This window comes from Cynoglossus semilaevis, chromosome 7 (assembly GCF_000523025.1).
Source record: "Cynoglossus semilaevis isolate Cse_v1.0 chromosome 7, Cse_v1.0, whole genome shotgun sequence".
NCBI classification, from domain to species: Eukaryota; Metazoa; Chordata; class Actinopteri; order Pleuronectiformes; family Cynoglossidae; genus Cynoglossus; species Cynoglossus semilaevis.
This window is the reverse complement of record NC_024313.1, coordinates 11,092,312-11,105,037: the sequence shown is the minus strand read 5'-3', so window position 1 is coordinate 11,105,037 and position 12,726 is coordinate 11,092,312. Positions and strand designations below refer to the sequence as shown.

Here is a 12,726-nt window from a genome sequence, read left to right as displayed (position 1 = left end):
CTTCAGACACAAATAGTAAGACACAAATAGTAAGACATCATCATTATAAATTTTCCAATCAACCTCACATTAAAGTTTTCTATTTTAGGTATCAGAAAATTTAAATATTTAAAGTGACTTCCTTATACATGAATGTAAGAAATTAATTGTTGAATCAATTTAATAAAATATATTCAACTATGTTGGAAACATATTTAAGCATAAGGAAATATATTTTGCAGATTTTAGATGAAAACCATTTCCCTAATAATATATTTTGTTACCTTCAAATGCCCGTTTTATGATCAGAATTAAAAAACGTAGCTAGATTTTCAGAGTCTATCCCAGTATCCATGGATTGGGAACTCTTTAGAACAACAAAGACAGTGGGATTGAAATGATCTCCGCTCTCTCTTCTCCTCAGATGTGTCAGCTGCTCCACTACTTCTGCGACTGCGAGCTCAAGCACCGCATCGAAGCCATCGTCTCCTTCTCCGACAGCTTTGTGTCCAAGCTGCAGTTCAACCAGAAGTTCCGTTACAACGAGCTGATGCAGGCGCTCAACCTGTCAGCCGCCGTCACCGCCAAGAAGACCAAAGAGTTCCGATCCCCACCACAGGAGCAGGTACGACACCTCACAGCCGAAGAGCCGGCGTTTAAGTCCTGGGTTTGAGGTGTCAGATCAGAGTGAATACGTTTGGGAACAAAGATCAGTAACCTGGAACACCGTCGCTGGAAAAGTTTTGTTTTTATAGCTTCAGTTTTAGCTTTTTTTTTTGTTCAACTAAAAAATACAAAGTTTTGTTTTAAAAGTAAAACAATAAGTATCAAAAGAAAAACACGGCCCGGGGAACTCTGTAGGACGTTTGGAGCATCGTCAGCAGAGGAAAGTGTTTTTCTAAACACAGATATACACTAAGGATTCACACTGGAGGACACGTGAACATCCAGACTAAAAAAAAAATCTCCTCCAGGTTCTACTTGATCTTGCAGCAGATGTTGAGGCAGTAAACTCCACTGTCAGACCGTGTTTTTTTTTAGTTTCATGCCATGAGACGAGGTTTGATCCAAATACATACTGGCAGTGTAAACATGAACATTTATTTAGATTTCACTCTAAGGTTTGTTGCTGCTAAAACAAGTCCAATCCTTAAAATAACCCCAAATAAATAATAGGGGGAAAAATTGGCATAAAATGTAAAAGTTCATATTTATAATGGTATCAGAGTTAATAATAAACTCAGCCCTGATTCATTAATTTTGCTGCCAGCAGCACTGGTGAGGTTTCCCCGGTGTAAATATCCTTTAAATAGATTGTGCAAAAGAATAAATTAAGAATCCAAAGGAGAGGAAACAGATTCAGCGCCTGAAGCTTTTTGGTTTCCGTTACTGACCTGATGTGAAACGAAATGTTTTGAGAAGTCGGAGACCTTGAAACAGACGCATCAGCGTTGTCTTTTTATTTCTCCACATTCTCTGCAGTCAACCTAAGAGGCTGGTGGTGGCGTTGTTGACAAAACTTCAGTCAGATTCATGGGTTTTACATCAGTTTGATTTTTATTCCATCAAAGCTGTTCATCATTGGAGTTCAAATAGATTTATCTCAACACCGTTGTTGTTATTGTTTTCTTGTTTCTAATGTCCATCATGCGCAGGCACAAAGGCATTATTATAACCAGATGGTTAAAAACTACCTTGGCTCAAATATTTTGTAATTCCAATTTAAGATTTTTTTGTTTTTTTGCCAGAAAATTATAGCAATGTTAATTGTATTTTTTTTTTTCAGACAAGATAAGAAGTTAATTTGTATAAAAAAGACTGGATTTTTATCCTGCAAAGTCTTTGATTTCCACTTTGGTATCATTCATTCAAACCTTCTGTCTGGTGTCGTGATAAACTCGGCTCACAGGTGTTCAGTGGTTCACTGTAACTCAAACTAAAAACCTTCAACTGCCCTCTTCTCCACCATTAGCAGAGCCAGTGATTAGTTTTTTCCACCACAGTCTGTGATACTGTGTCAGCAGAGTGAAGCGCCACAGGCTCAGAACCAATGAGCACAATCCATTCAAACGTGTGTTTCTCGTACAGAGAGAATATAAATAGACCTCCAGAAACCTGCTGATGCCCCGAGTCCGTGTCCTTTTAGGTTCTCGTTCTCGTCACTGGTTTATTACAGGGCTCCAAACTGACATCTGCAAAACTGAGGGAGAAAACAAACCTCCATCTGCAGCATGTTTGCTAACGGTCAGTAGCAGGTGTTTACTGCTGGACAAATTCTGCCACATCTTTCTGAGGGCTTTTAAAAATAGAGACGAACATTCAGGAAGTGTCCGTGTCCAAGAAAGCCCCTCATTTATATTTAATTTGTTATAGACGGATTTGGAGCGACAACAGATTTACGGCCAGCTAAAATCCCTGGACGTTAATATTCACGATGGTTCTCTGCTGTCATCCTGCTGCTCTGGAATAACTTTCTTTTTTTATTGTTTAATGAAACAACTTCACTCTGACCTAAGTCGACTTGTTTTTGTGTTTGTGCAGATAAACATCTTGTTGAGTTTCAGCGCAGGAGATGACTGCCCGTGTCCCGAGGAGATCCAGGAGGAGCTCAACTCCTTCCACGAGGAGCTGCGTCTGCACTGCGGTGTTTACTCCACCTTGTAAACGATGACGTTCGATTCTCCAGCCTGGTGTGTCTGAACATGAAGGTTTCCCTTTGTCTCTCCAGGTATCCCCGTGGAGGAGGAGGAGGAGGAGCAGGACACGTCCATCAAAGGCCGTCTCCTCGCTCTCCTCTACAAAATCAAAGGTCCACCTCAGAAGACGGAGGAGGAGCCCACGGAGAAGGAGCAGGCGGTTCCCAGTAAGTCCTTACTCCTCAGGGATCATGCTAGGAAAAAGGAGGTGATCTAGATCAGTGGTTCACCAGAGGGGCCTCAGAAAATGAGAGCTAATAATTGGATTTTGAAGTTTCCGACGTTACTAGCAGGCTAGCTAGTGTAAAATTGACAGATTTTTGATAAAAAATATAAACAAAAAAGGCCCAAGGGGCAGACAAACAATTTATTTTAAAGATTTTTATTCTGGGAGACTTCACTAGTGGTGTGAGCATCACGGAAATTATCATAGTGTCAGAATATTCTTTATCTATACTGTGGTTTTTTTTTCTAACATTTGATAGTACAAACCTAAACCTATACCTACAAACCATTTAAAAAAAAACAAAAAACAGTAAGTCGACATCTGACAGGCCTACGGCGACAAAAATGGTTAAAAAGCCAAACCCAAAGTCAGTTTTCATCTTTGGCAAAAATAAATGAATTACATCGTTTTTGATCCAAGGATGAAGAAAAGTTTCTTTGAAACACTGGAGCTGGAGTAAAAGAACATTTTTTCATTGGGGTCAGGGGTTTTAAATTCCATCCCTAATGTCTTTTTCTTGTTTTGTACTAAATAATGCAGAGTTCCTTCACCTCTGTCTGAGAAAGATATCTTAATGCTTAATGCTCAATATACAGTATATATACACAGATGGACTGGAAGACTGAGATTCAAAATAGAAATACAAGATGTTAACAGAAAACTTCATCTGAGAACCAAAGTACCCCAGAGATCTCTGCGTTAATGCTGATCTTTCTCATTTTTTCAGCCAACCTGAAAGAGCTCATTTCCCAGACCATCACCAGCTGGGCCCAGGAGTCTCACATCCAGGACCCGGAGCTGGTCCGGGTGATGTTCAGCCTGTTGAGGAGGCAGTACGACGGCATCGGGGAGCTGCTCCGTGCCATGAAGAAGTCTTACACCATCAGCGCTGCGTCCGTGCAGGATGCCATTAATCTGCTGGCATCCCTGGGGCAAATCAGGTCCCTGCTGTCGGTGCGGATGGGGAAGGAGGAGGAGAAGCTGATGATCGACGGACTGGGGTGAGTGCTGACGACACGGACCTGTAGCTGTAGCCGGTCTCAGGTGAACACACGTTAACGCTGTAACGGAATGTCGTGACTTGACAGTGACATCATGAACAACAAGGTTTTCTACCAACACCCTAATCTGATGAGAGTCCTGGGGATGCACGAGACCGTCATGGAGGTCATGGTCAACGTGCTGGGCGGAGACAAGTCACAGGTGAGTGTGTGTGAGAGACTTCAAATCACTGCTGCACAATTAATGAAGACAAAAAATGTCACCGTAATCATTACATCGTTAAAGCAAAGGAAAGATTGACAGATAAATAACAGTAACTGCAGAGAAAGCTGCCGTTTTGGCAGATTTAAAAGCTGACTCTAGTCTGTTATTTCTGGGAGGAAATCCAGGGTTTTGGCTCGGTAGAAATTCTTCATAATATTTCATAATTTTAAAGGAAAAACTCAAGAGTCTTACTTCAATCTATCTTTGTCAAAAACAAAGTCAGAATTTTTCTTTAATCTGAGAAATGTTAAGACTCATACCATAAAGGTTAAAAAAAAAATCCTAAACCAGTTGATCAGAGGCCGTATATGGTTTTGGAGTGAATGTGTTTCCTCCAGAGCTCGGTCTGATTCAGATCAGTTAATACAGTCGGAGGATGCAGCGTCACATCCTTTATATTTGGCTCTGTTCAAGGTCTGCGCCCGTCATAAAGGCTTATCTCACATTTTACGATCACAACACCGAGAATGGAAAGTCCTTCACCGTTTACGTCCGACCCCAGCATCAGGGTGTCGGTGGATCATGGGTTTAAATGGAACGACATAAAAAGAAGGGCTGGAATAAAGTGACGATGAGGAGGAACAAAGTCAGGGGTTTGATGCCAGATTTAAGACATATCTCTGACTTTTAGGACCTTCATTTTTTTCTCACGTCAGACTGACTTTGTTTCTTTCAGCAAGTCAAGATTTTTTCATTTCCCTTCACAGGAAATCGCCTTCCCAAAGATGGTGGCCAGTTGTTGTCGCTTCCTGTGCTACTTCTGTCGCATCAGCCGCCAGAACCAGAAGGCCATGTTTGACCACCTGAGTTACCTGCTGGAGAACAGCAGCGTCGGACTGGGTAACGCTGATGCATTCACTGAAACGGATTTGAAAGGAAAAAACATCACTCGACTGACCTTTAACCTTTAAAAACAACAAAGAAAATGTCATAGTTATTCTCAGGTCGGATGAAGTTAGTTTGAAGTTGGGTTAATGATAATTTGTTTGCACTGCCCTACCATATCAAAATTTTGGAGAAAAGTCTCAGAGGAAATTGATTGAATTTTCAGTATGAACATACAAATAAATTCTGGTTTGTTTCTGTTAGGAGTCATTGTCTTCTCGTCCTGTTCTCTTTGTCTCTCTTTGTCTCCAGCCTCTGAAGCCATGCGTGGCTCCACTCCTCTGGACGTGGCGGCGTCCTCAGTGATGGATAACAACAGTCTGGCTCTGGCCCTGGAGGAGCCCGACCTGGAGAAGGTTTGTTACTGATGAACTCAGTAAGAGGTTCTCAGGGACGGCAGTGAATGCATCATTTAGGCATTTGTAGCTGAAGTTCCACTTCTTGCCAGCGTGACATGTAGAGCTCCCACAGACATACTTTTATAAATGTCATTTTTTAAAATTAAAAACATCATCGTCACATATTCATGGTTGAAGTGTTCTGGTTGGTTGGTTGCAGGTGGTGACCTACCTGGCAGGTTGTGGTCTCCAGAGCTGTGCCATGCTGGTTGCTAAGGGTTACCCAGACCTGGGCTGGAATCCCATAGAGGGCGAGCGTTACCTGTCCTTCCTGAGGTTCGCCGTCTTCTCCAACGGTACGAGATCTCTCTTCTTAGTAATTCCAAGTACTAACGAGAAGTTATTTAAATATTTTTGACAAGATGATAAAGTATGAGAATGTCTGCAAAAAAGTTAGTTTTCAAAACAATCTGAAGTTGCCTTCTTCGGGGGGCAACATAAATCCATGCCCCACCTCCCCCCACCCCCCCAGTCATCATCACCATCTTAAAAAACTGTGTTGTAAAGAACCCAGGTTTTATAGTTCTGCAGCAGTGTTGTAGGTTAAGTGAGTTTGTAGACAATAAAAACCTCAGTCTGTTGCTGGAAGGGATGAACGTTTTTATGATCTCAAATCTGAGAACGTAAAAAACAAAAAAAAGAAAAGCAGCTTCTTCTTCTGCTCTCCTCCCGCCTGTTCCTGCCCTGGGGCTGCATTTCTCTGCTCTCCTCCTGCCTGTTCCTGCCCTGGGGCTGCATTTCTCTCCGAGGTTCGGTCGGATCCAGTCTTTTCATGCTTAATTAAATCATGAAATCTCCTTCTCTCCGGCTGATTTTTGTTTTTCACACCAGGTGAAAGTGTGGAAGAAAATGCCAACGTGGTGGTAAAGCTGCTGATCAGACGCCCCGAGTGTTTCGGCCCCGCCCTGAGAGGGGAGGGGGGCCAGGGCCTGCTGGCTGCCATGAAGGAGGCCATCAAGATCTCTGAGGACCCGGCTCTGGACCTCCCCAAGTCCCCTGTCGGAGTCCCCACTGGGTACAGATACGTGTATATGTGTCAGAATCATCTGTCCTCTGTAGTTTACTGACACACTTGGTCTGTGTTGCAGCTACTGTATATGAGACATTTATGACCATTTGTAGGACGTGCAGTATCTACTGTCAAATACTGTTATTTAATCATAGTATTAGTATTAATTATTTATTATTTATTCATTTTCCCACTTACTGAAGAGGGTAAATTAACATCTAGTGTTTAAAAAAATGAACTAACTAATTAACTTGCCTGGGTGCAGCGGTGGACGGTGCAGTGTCAGTCGGTGCAGTGTCAGTCGGTGCCTCCTCCACATTGGTATTCAAGGACTGTAAAACACTGGCTGCATTTTAATGAAGGAGGAGATTGTTTTTGCTTGAAGTGCAGAAAAATAGTAAAGGCTCTGAAAATCAATATGAACGTCGAGGCAGGCGGTCAGCAGACGGTCAGCAGACGCTGTGGTCGGTCTGTAATCCTGCAAAATGGTCTGCTTTATTCTGCTGCTTCACTGAAGTCAGTCATGTTGGTCAGTCATGTTGGTCAGTCATGTTGGTCAGTCATGTTGGTCAGTCATGTTGGTCAGTCATGTTGGTCAGTCATGTTGGTCAGTCATGTTGGTCAGTCGTGTTGGTCAGTCGTGTTGGTCAGTCATGTTGGTCAGTCATGTTGGTCAATCATGTTGGTCAATGTGCTACAGTTCCTAAGATTATATATATTTATGATAAGATATTGTGTTTCACTCTGTTGTTGTATCTCTCTGTGTGTGTGTGTGTGTGTCAGCAGTGGAGAAGAAGAAGGAGAGGTCATCCACATGGGCAACGCCATCATGTCCTTCTACTCCGCCCTGATTGACCTGCTGGGACGCTGCGCTCCAGAGATGCATGTGAGGATTTTGACACCGACGATGATAAGACCTGATATTTATGGACTTTTGGATTTATGACTTTTATTTTTAATTTTTTTAGTTTCACATGTTCATTCAAAATCCTTGACTTTAAGCCACACGGTGTCTCATCATTGTCTATATTCAACAGCCACCGTAATACACTGATTTTCTTTAGAAAATCTAAGAAAATGTTTCAAGTGAAGCAACAGTGAATAATTATTGGAGGTCAAATAAAGCAGCTATAGGTAAATATTATTTAATTGACTTTATAAAAGCTAAGAAATGATTATGTTCAGTAAAACTTAAAAATGTTCTGCTAGAAACTAACATAAATGTGGCTGAAACTTAGCTAAGAAAACTCAAACTACATTTGCATTAAGGTTTTACCTTCAGTACCTGGAAATAAACATAATAATAATAAATCAGTCCAGACTTTTTTTCTCCGTTGCCTTCTGTTTTAAATCTCTCTTAAATGTCTTTTCTTTTGTGTCACAGCTTATTAACGCAGGTAAAGGCGAGGCGCTGCGTATCCGAGCCATCCTCCGCTCCCTGGTCCCCACCTCAGACCTGGTGGGCATCATCAGCATCCCACTCAAGATGCCCATGGTTAACAAAGGTACGGACTATGGTGACTGCCTGTTGCTGCTGGCTGCTGTCCTAATTTTACTGAAAAATACAGTAGATTTTCAGCCTGACTATAAAATATTACCATTTGATCTCCTTGTCCTAATTTTACACCAAAATACAGTAGATTTTCAGCCTGAATATAAAATATTACCATTTGATCTCCTTGGTTTTAATAAATAATCGGAGCTGTGTCAGATGATCGTGTTTAATTTCACTGTGAAACCACCTGTGGGCGTCTTCATTATTCATGTATTCATAAATAATAACTGCCCCGTGTTCCTGCATGGAAGGAACAGTCTTTGCCACTGGGTGTTTTCATCATTTTGTTTAACGCTTTGCGTCAAAGTTCTCAGTTATCTGAAAATCGAGGGTGCAGTCCTGAGGCAGCGCCGAGCAGCTCAGCCTCCTGTCACTTCAAATTCACTTCTATTTGCTGCAGAATATAAAGATACGTTTCAGGTTACAGTGCTTCATACATCTGTTTGACCTCTAGATGGCACAGTCACGGAGCCGGATATGTCGGCCTGTTTCTGCCCCGACCACAAGGCCCCCATGGTGCTCTTCCTGGACAGGGTCTACGGCATCGAGGACCAGGCCTTCCTGCTGCAGATGTTGGAGGTTGGCTTCCTGCCTGACCTCCGAGCCTCAGCTTCTCTGGACACGGTGAGTTTATGGGTTTTTCACCGTGTGTGTCTGTAGTTGTACCACATAAATACTTCAATCAAACCCTAACATATATGCTTTCAATGAGTCACGTTAGTATTACAGTAGTACTTTAATACCCGACCCACAGGAAGTGCTGAGCACCACTGAAACGGCGCTGGCCATGAACAGATACATCGGCTCGGCCCTGCTGCCTCTGCTGACCCGCTGCGCCGCCCTGTTTGCCAGCACGGATCACTACGCTCAGCTGGTGGACTCCACGCTGCAGACCATCTACAGGCTGTCCAAGGGCAGGTCGCTCACCAAGGCTCAGCGGGACGCCATCGAGGACTGCCTGCTGGCTATCTGCAAGTATGTCCCACTGAGACACAGCTCGGAGTGAACAGAACCGTCACATGTCAGATGTCGAGGAACAGAATCCTCTGTATAAGAAAATGGCCGTTTCTCCGTGAAAACAAACAAAGAGGTTTCTTTGACATTTCTTTAAAATTAAATTCTTTCATGTTTTTTTTCTTCTTTTCTACAGGCACCTGCGTCCGTCCATGATGCAGCAGCTGCTGCGACGCCTGGTGTTTGACGTTCCCATGCTCACAGAATACTGCAAGATACCTCTGCGGGTGAGACACTGAGACTAATGTCTTGTTCCTATGACATTGTCATCATTTGGATCCATATTTCAGGCCCATGAATGTAGTGTTTTTTATTTTCTAAGTCATAAATCAATGTCCTGACTGTGTCATTCTGTATGGTTGTTCTTCAGCTGCTGACCAACCACTACGAGCAGAACTGGAAGTACTACTGTCTGCCGTCTGGTATGGGAAGCTTTGGCACAGCCTCCGAGGAGGAACTCCTACTGACAAAGAAACTATTTTGGGGAATCTTTGACTCATTGTCTCAGAAGGTACAAACAGAAAATGCCTCGGAATAAATATTAATGACGAACCATCGGAGGTTTGTGCAGGAACACGTGTCTGTATCTCCTTCCAGGGGAGTTACTGTGGGGGTTTTTTTCCCCCCTCAATTTTCTTTCTTGTATTTCTTTCTCTTTTCTTTGGTAAAAAACTCTGACTTTCTGACACTTGACGAGGCTCCTCTGAGAGAAACGCTCTTTGTTATTCAGACGAAGTGAAGCTCAGGCTGGATGGAGAGGCTGTGAGGGGAGAAGGCCAGAAAACAGATGAATCATTTATCAGCCTGTGTCAGAGCATCCCTCAGATCAGGCTTTCCAGGCTCCCTCCCTCCTTCCCTCTCTGTCTCCCTCCCTCCTTCTCTCTCTTCACTTCTCTCCTCCTTGTTCTTTGACTTTCCTTTTCCTCTCACCGTCCGCCTGACGTCGTCCAATAAAGAACGAGTGAGAGAAAAGATGTTGACACATTTGTTTTGGCGGATGTTTTTTGGTGCAGAAATATGACGCCGAACTCTTCAAAATGGCCAAGTCCTGCCTGTGTGCCATCGCTGGAGCGCTGCCCCCCGACTTCGTGGACGCCAGCCTCGGAGCGACGGTGGAGAAACAGGCTGCAGTGGACACAGAAGGAAACTTTGACCCCATACCCGTCAACACTGCCAAGTGAGTGGACAGATAATGTTCACACTCGACACTCAAACGGACATAAACCCAGCTGTAAATGTTCAGCTGATGGTTAATACCAGGTGAAATAAATGTGTTCCTGGTAATAACCAAGCTCTCCCTGCACTGAACCTTCTAATAACCATGAAGCTAATACGCTAATGTCAGATTAGATCATTCGGTGTGTGTACCACTGTGTTGTTGTTGTCGTTGTCGTCGTCGTCGTGACTGAGCTGTGGTACTAAACATTCCCGTTGTCTCTGTCGCAGCATCTCCCTTCCTGAAAAACTTGAGTACATTGCCAACAAATATGCAGAGCATTCCCATGACAAGTGGTCCTCGGAGAAGGTCGGTGTCACATACCCAGCATGCACTAGTCTGAAGTAGTACGACGTGTTGTGAATACGCACAGAGTCGATTTGTGTTACAGATGCGTCACGTACTTCCTGTTGCAGGTGTCAGTGGGCTGGAAACATGGAGACAGTTTGGATGAACAGGCCAGAACTCACCCACTGCTGAGACCTTACAAAGCACTGAGCGAAAAGGTACTGGATCACACCGGTACTCTGGGTACTACTACGAATACTACTAATGACAGAACGTGTGTTTTAATTCTCAACTACACATATATATATATATATTAAAAATGTCTCTTCTCCCAGGAGAGAGAAACCTACCGCTGGCCAGTGAAGGAGTCGTTGAAGAGCATGTTGGCCATGGGCTGGAACATAGAGAGGACCAAGGAAGGAGAAGCCATGTTCCAACAGCTGGAGAGTGAGAAGCAACGCAAACTCTCAGAGTCTCAGGTAAAAAAAAACGTTGTTACAAATGTTTGTTGGTTAGTATTTGGCTTCTCTTCAGGTCTTCTGCACAAGTTTTGATTGATATTTCTCTAAGAAATTAGCATTTAGAGCTAGCTAGCCTTTTTATTTTACTACATTATTTGCTGACTACTATTTTAAAAATATATTTGGCTAACATTGATGGACAGCTTAAATAATTTTTTTGTGCCTTTTATATAGTGTTTTTGGATAAAGTTTGGTTAATGTTTGCCCAGTTTAGATTTTGTGTATTTTTAGTTTTTATTTTTACCTGTTTGTTTAGTTGTTTCTCTTTCTCTATTGTTGACCAACATTGATCTATTCTGGTCAGTTAATGTCAAATAACGTTTTTTTAAGAAACATGTGTTCATTGTCGTTTTCGTTTTCCCTCCCTCTGACTCTGCAGGTCAATGGATTCTCTCCTGCTCCGACGGAACTCCACACTGTCATTTTGTCCAGAGAGCTGCAGGTAGCTGCTGAATGATGTGATTTCTGTTCCTGGAGAATAAAATTAGAATGAGAATGCTCATGTTTTTTTGTTTCTGTGCAGGGGATGGTGGAGGTGGTTGCAGAAAATTACCACAACATCTGGGCCAAGAAGAAGAAAACTGAGCTCATTAGCAAAGGTGTGCACACAGAAAGTCTTTAAATAAATGTGTGAATATTTCTTCTTGATGCTGTTACAGCTGCTGCAGCTCTAATTTTTTCCATCTCAGGAGGAGGGAGCCACCCACTGCTGGTTCCCTATGACACCCTGACAGCTAAGGAGAAGTACAGAGACAGAGAGAAGGCCCAGGAGCTCTTCAAGTTCCTGCAGATCAGTGGATATGTGATCACAAGGTCGGCTGTCAATCAACCTGCTGTTGATTATTAAAATGTACTCATTTCTGGCGTAGTTTTAACAAAATAAGTCAAAAATATCTGTTAAACTTTTTATGCTGTGAAAAACTTTTCCAACTTTTCTTCTTGGCTATTTTGTATTTGAACATTGCTAATTTAGCTACATCTTCTTGTTAACAGAAAGCAGGCGAGTTGAGCATTAGTTAATGGTTGTGGTTAAACATGTCCATGTTATGATTGTGACTCCCAGAGGTCTGAAGGACATGGAGCAGGAGGCGTCCTCGATGGAGAAACGGTTTTCGTTCAGGTTCCTGAAGACTCTGCTGAAATACATCGACTCGGCTCAGGAGTTCATCGCTCACCTGGGTGAGTGTTTGATGTTTCTGTGAATTAGACTGATTTCCTCATGCTCTGTGCATAGAATTTAAACTTTGATCTGACTGCAGAGGCTATGGCCACCAGTGGGAAGACGGACAAATCCCCTCACGACCAGGAAATCAAGTTCTTTGCCAAGGTCTGGAAATACAGTAGACTCCACAAACGCCTGATTTTTCTGTTTTTCGTGTCTAAAATCTCCACGTTTTTTTCTGCAGGTGCTACTTCCTCTAATTGATCAGTCTTTCAAGAACCACTGCCTCTACTTCCTGTCCACACCCAGCAAGAACCTGAGTAGCTGCGGTTGTGCCTCCAACAAGGAGAAAGAGATGGTGACAAGGTAGAGAACAGTCACCTCCTCCTCTTCGTCCTCCTCCTCCTCCTCCTCTGGGAACAGCCGGAGGAGGATGCCGTCTCCTTGATTTCCCTCACATCTGTTGTTTCCTATGTTTGGTTTTTCTTTAAATTTCTTCTTTTCCCACCCG

The 12,726-nt window shown here is 43.0% G+C and overlaps 1 protein-coding gene across 1 annotated transcript in view; it reads left to right on the top strand.

Moving 5' to 3' along the window:
• Window positions 1-12,726, top strand: part of ryr3 (ryanodine receptor 3) — an 85,006-nt gene that overhangs the window by 51,847 nt on the left and 20,433 nt on the right. The window contains 25 exon segments of the mRNA XM_017033627.2: window positions 404-604; window positions 2,521-2,623; window positions 2,708-2,842; window positions 3,629-3,902; window positions 3,990-4,104; window positions 4,875-5,007; window positions 5,305-5,408; window positions 5,611-5,746; window positions 6,282-6,465; window positions 7,243-7,345; window positions 7,844-7,964; window positions 8,469-8,638; window positions 8,769-8,989; window positions 9,165-9,255; window positions 9,399-9,539; window positions 10,042-10,205; window positions 10,475-10,553; window positions 10,661-10,750; window positions 10,868-11,011; window positions 11,433-11,495; window positions 11,577-11,652; window positions 11,743-11,866; window positions 12,117-12,232; window positions 12,313-12,380; window positions 12,460-12,581. Coding sequence (XP_016889116.1) covers window positions 404-604; window positions 2,521-2,623; window positions 2,708-2,842; window positions 3,629-3,902; window positions 3,990-4,104; window positions 4,875-5,007; window positions 5,305-5,408; window positions 5,611-5,746; window positions 6,282-6,465; window positions 7,243-7,345; window positions 7,844-7,964; window positions 8,469-8,638; window positions 8,769-8,989; window positions 9,165-9,255; window positions 9,399-9,539; window positions 10,042-10,205; window positions 10,475-10,553; window positions 10,661-10,750; window positions 10,868-11,011; window positions 11,433-11,495; window positions 11,577-11,652; window positions 11,743-11,866; window positions 12,117-12,232; window positions 12,313-12,380; window positions 12,460-12,581 — 3,278 coding nt within the window.